At 46.3% G+C, this 5,035-nt stretch overlaps 1 protein-coding gene across 1 annotated transcript in view; it reads left to right on the top strand.

Annotated features, from left to right (window-relative positions):
- Nucleotides 1–5,035, top strand: part of NME8 (NME/NM23 family member 8) — a 73,900-nt gene that overhangs the window by 801 nt on the left and 68,064 nt on the right. Inside the window, exons 2-4 of the mRNA XM_006143007.2 lie at nt 139–178; nt 249–306; nt 495–601. Coding sequence (XP_006143069.1) covers nt 146–178; nt 249–306; nt 495–601 — 198 coding nt within the window. The 5' untranslated portion in view covers nt 139–145. The remainder of the gene's footprint in view (nt 1–138; nt 179–248; nt 307–494; nt 602–5,035) is intronic.

Here is a 5,035-nt window from a genome sequence, read left to right as displayed (position 1 = left end):
GGAAAAAAGCCCAAAAAAAAAAAAAAAAAAAAAAAAAAGAGAGAGAGAAAAGAAAAATGCTGTTTGTTTGCATAAAGAAAATGTCACTTAAATTTCCTCCTAAATGTGTTATATCTTTCTTCCTTCTTCGTGTGATAGGAGATAAATGGCAAGCAAAAAGCGAGAAGTCCAGCTGCAGGTGGGTCCGGCTGTCCACAGTGGGTCCAGGGTGGTCCTCCAGACAGCTCACGGCCCCTTCCTTTTTGCAGGCGGTCATCAACAGCCAGAGCCTGTGGGAGGAGATGCTGCAGAACAAAGGCCTGACAGGTGCTTCTGGGGTTCCAGTCCGGCCATCTGGGCTTTGGCCCAGGGAACCTCCTGACCCCTAGGAAATGCTCCCCCTGAAGTCCTGCCCGTCTTCAGCCTGGCCCTGCTCCAGCATCCGGCTTTCAAACAGCCCTGGCGTGGTGGACGGTTTTCACTCTAACGCTGTTCTCTCTAACACTGTCTTCCAGTGATCGATGTTTACCAAGCCTGGTGCGGACCTTGCAAAGCGATGCAGACTTTATTCAGAAAGTTGAAAAATGAGCTGAACGAAGATGAGATTCTGCATTTTGTTGTTGTAAGAATTTCATTTTCGTTAAACTATCGTTTTCTTGTTTAGAGTGTAAATTATCCTAATACCGTAATGTTGTCTTAATTTAAACAACCTGTCGATACTTCCAAATTGATAATGTATGGGGCTGGGTGGTGCGGTGGTTACGGCGCTGGACTCCCACATGGCCAACCACAGTTTGAGTCCCAGATCTGGAGCTTGAAAATCACACCAGGTGTGTGTGCGTGTGCGTGTGTGCGTGTGTGTGTGTGCACGCGCGTGCCCAAAATCCTGAGAGGAGGATGGAGAAAAGATTTTGGCATGTTCATTCCCATGGGGGTGATTTCTCACTTTCTCTATCAAGCACATGCACCCTACAGAAAAAAAAAAAAAATTTGAACCTGAAATTTTAGTGTGCCTTTTCTTTTCTCCAAAGTATCTTTCTTTAGTGAGAGAGAAGGGAACAGGGACCCCTGACAGGATGTCATTACACCGTACCCCCCCAGGTCCCCGTTTCCCAGCCAGCCGAGGTTGTGCGCACCTGACAACATGGCCATTTTGACCAGGCCACCCCAGGACTGGCCCCGGGGCCTTTCCACCTGCTTCGGAGATGCCTAGTGTTGCCAGCTTCCTGTGCTGGGTCGGGACGAGGGGGACTTTGCCCCATTCCCGTACTGTTGAGGGTATTTACCGTGACTTTGAATGAGAGAAAAGTGTAGAAATGGACACCTGCCCACCGAGCTGTTTTCTTTTCACCTGGCCATGGGTGTCCTTGGGCATTTACCCAGTTACAAATTCCCAGCAGTAGTGATCTTCTCCTCACTTACTTCTATAGATTGTCAACTGACGAGAACTTTATTGTCCAATATGGTAGCCACTGGTCGTAAGTGTCAACAGAACACTTGAAATGTGGTTAACCCAACTGAAGAACTAATTTTCTTTCTTTAGTTGACAGACGATGCATGCACTTGCCAGAGAGAGAGAACCCCAGTGGGCTGAGGTCACACTACGGTCTTTCTCCCTCCTATCTCTCCACCCTGTCAGGATTCGGGGCTTGCACACACATGCACCAACCATGTTTTACAAGCTGCCCAGGCTGAGATTTGAACCACAATTAGCTATGTGGGATTTTGCTCCCTATGGACAGAACTTAACTGCTGTGCTATGGAGCCAGCCCAAGGAGCTAAATTTTTTATTTAATTTAAATTTAAAAACTGACACTCAGTGTAGTTATTATACAACTTCTTATGTGTGGGAGCTGGCAGGTGATGTGGTGGTTAAGGCACTGGGCTCCCACAAGGCCGACCATGTTTTGAGTCCCGGACCTGGTGACCTGAGAACTGTGCCGGGTGTGCATGCATGCGTGCCCAGGATCCCAGGAGGATGGAGAAGGGATTGTGGTGTGACCATTTTGAACCTGAAATTTTAGTGTGCCTTTTCTTTTCTCCAAAGTATCTTTCTTTAGTGAGAGAGAAGGGAACAGGGACCCCTGACAGGATGTCATTACACCGTACCCCCCCAGGTCCCCGTTTCCCAGCCAGCCGAGGTTGTGCGCACCTGACAACATGGCCATTTTGACCAGGCCACCCCAGGACTGGCCCCGGGGCCTTTCCACCTGCTTCGGAGATGCCTAGTGTTGCCAGCTTCCTGTGCTGGGTCGGGACGAGGGGGACTTTGCCCCATTCCCGTACTGTTGAGGGTATTTACCGTGACTTTGAATGAGAGAAAAGTGTAGAAATGGACACCTGCCCACCGAGCTGTTTTCTTTTCACCTGGCCATGGGTGTCCTTGGGCATTTACCCAGTTACAAATTCCCAGCAGTAGTGATCTTCTCCTCACTTACTTCTATAGATTGTCAACTGACGAGAACTTTATTGTCCAATATGGTAGCCACTGGTCGTAAGTGTCAACAGAACACTTGAAATGTGGTTAACCCAACTGAAGAACTAATTTTCTTTCTTTAGTTGACAGACGATGCATGCACTTGCCAGAGAGAGAGAACCCCAGTGGGCTGAGGTCACACTACGGTCTTTCTCCCTCCTATCTCTCCACCCTGTCAGGATTCGGGGCTTGCACACACATGCACCAACCATGTTTTACAAGCTGCCCAGGCTGAGATTTGAACCACAATTAGCTATGTGGGATTTTGCTCCCTATGGACAGAACTTAACTGCTGTGCTATGGAGCCAGCCCAAGGAGCTAAATTTTTTATTTAATTTAAATTTAAAAACTGACACTCAGTGTAGTTATTATACAACTTCTTATGTGTGGGAGCTGGCAGGTGATGTGGTGGTTAAGGCACTGGGCTCCCACAAGGCCGACCATGTTTTGAGTCCCGGACCTGGTGACCTGAGAACTGTGCCGGGTGTGCATGCATGCGTGCCCAGGATCCCAGGAGGATGGAGAAGGGATTGTGGTGTGACCATCCCCCCAGGGAGTGATTGCCCACTTCTCCTCCCACTGTCTCTCTCGGTCTCTCTGGCGAGCACATGCGCCCCGTGGCGAAAACCTTAAAAACAACAACAGTAACGACAACAAAACTTTTCTAAAGTTTGGGAAAATGTGGGCATATGAATCTACTTTTGGATTGCATATTTAAAAACTAATTAAAGTTCACTTATTTCTAATTAAAATTTAGCATATAAATTAAGATACACTCTAAGGATGCTATACACACCAGATTTTAAGGATTCAATATTCAGAAAGGGCTTGGATGGCAGTGTGAGGCGGTGCCATGGTAACACATGATGCTCCGCGAGGCAGACCACGTGGGCAGGTTCCGTGTGCACTTCAGGAGACCTCCCTGCGTGCAGTGGCGTGCGTGTGCCCATGATCCCGGGCTGGCTACGTGAGCATAGACTGTGGTAGCAAGACCCTGCTGGGGGTCCTCTCTCTCTCTGTGACTCTCTGTCCTTCACTGACAGGAGAAGCAAATACTTAGACTTTAAAAGCTACATATATAGAAAACAATGCAAAGTATCACAATCACTTTTTACATTGATTGCATGCTGAGATGATACTGTGTTGAATACATTGGAGTAAGTAAAATATACCACTACATTCTCCCCGCCTGTTTCTTTTGACTTTTAAAATGTGGCTTACCAGGGAATTTCAAAGTCTGCACTTGGCTCATGTTATTTTTCCATTGGGCAGAGACATTCGAACTAGCCAGACCTGAGGTGCAGAAGCAGATAGCTGGTCTACATGTTCTCTCCTCCCTAGAGCACGTGGCCCCTCGTGCGAGCCCAGATCCGACAGGATGGGGAGATGGGGGGGACAGGGACTGGTGCGACCACATCCCGCCAGGAGGTGCTTTCTCCCCTCTCTCTGTCTCTTTGTCTCTGTCTGTTGAGCACACATGCCCTGTGGCAAATAAAACAATTACAAGTGCTTCCTCTTCAACCCCGAGGCCTCAGTCTGTGCCTGGCAGTGGTGCCCCGGCAGGGAAGAATGCCTCGGCCCAATCCATGGCGGTCAGTTCCATTAACGCATCCATTCCACTGGGAAGTGCTAATCGTCTTTACAAAGTATGTCGTCATGATTCTAGCATGTGTTGAATTTAATAACAGGTTTTGAACAGTTTCCTGTCTCTCATGTTTGTACTTATTCAACAACGGTTCAGTCACATAGATTTTGTGGCTGATGTTATGCCCATAAAAAATGTAAAAAATAGAGGGCACAAGAGAAATGAAGACTTTCTACTGATAATTCAGCCTCCAGCAAACAAGCTAGCGGTAGGGAGCCCCCTCACCCCCGCCCCTAGCCTTCTATCTCTGTTTCTGTGTCTCTGTTTCTGTCTCTCCCTGCTTCTGTCTTCCCTTTTTTTTTTTGTAATTTTTCCTTTTTACATTTTTTAAAGGTTTTCTATTTTGTGATTTTTTTAAAAAAAAAAGAAAAAAACAGTAATTACAATTTTTTTCATTTTTTTGGTCTTTTTTTCTCTTTTTGTTGTTGTTTCTCTCTCTCTTTTTCATTTTCCTTTTTCTTGTCTCTCTACTCTCCAATATCCACTTAATGTGTTTTTAGACGGATCTAAGAGTACTGTAGCTAAACATCCAAATACTAATAGGGTTAAAATATTCCTCAATATCTACTGAATCTGCTGCACCAGCGATCACAACAGAACGGCAAAGAGATTCTAGATCACCTCTGTCTGCTTGCTCCTGAACGTTCAGACTGAACTTCAAGAATTTGAAAGAAACACACCATCCATCAGATGACAAGAAATCACCACCGGATCACAAGAAATATGGGAAAACAAGAAAATACCTCTCCCCCAAGGGAAACGAGTAACTCTTCTTCATCCACAAGCAGTTCGGTGAAAATCATGGAAATGTCTGATAAGGAATTTAGAGCATTCATAATGCCGAAGCTAACAGAGATGGAAGAGAAGAGAGATAATGAACTGCTAAAGAGAAAGGAGAAAGAAGTTGACGAGTTCCAGGAGATGAGGAAATTCTT

This window comes from Tupaia chinensis, unplaced genomic scaffold (genome assembly GCF_000334495.1).
Source record: "Tupaia chinensis unplaced genomic scaffold, TupChi_1.0 Scaffold000088_1, whole genome shotgun sequence".
NCBI lineage: Eukaryota > Metazoa > Chordata > Mammalia > Scandentia > Tupaiidae > Tupaia > Tupaia belangeri.
The sequence above is the reverse complement of the archived record's forward strand: the minus strand, read 5'-3'. Positions and strand labels throughout refer to the sequence as shown.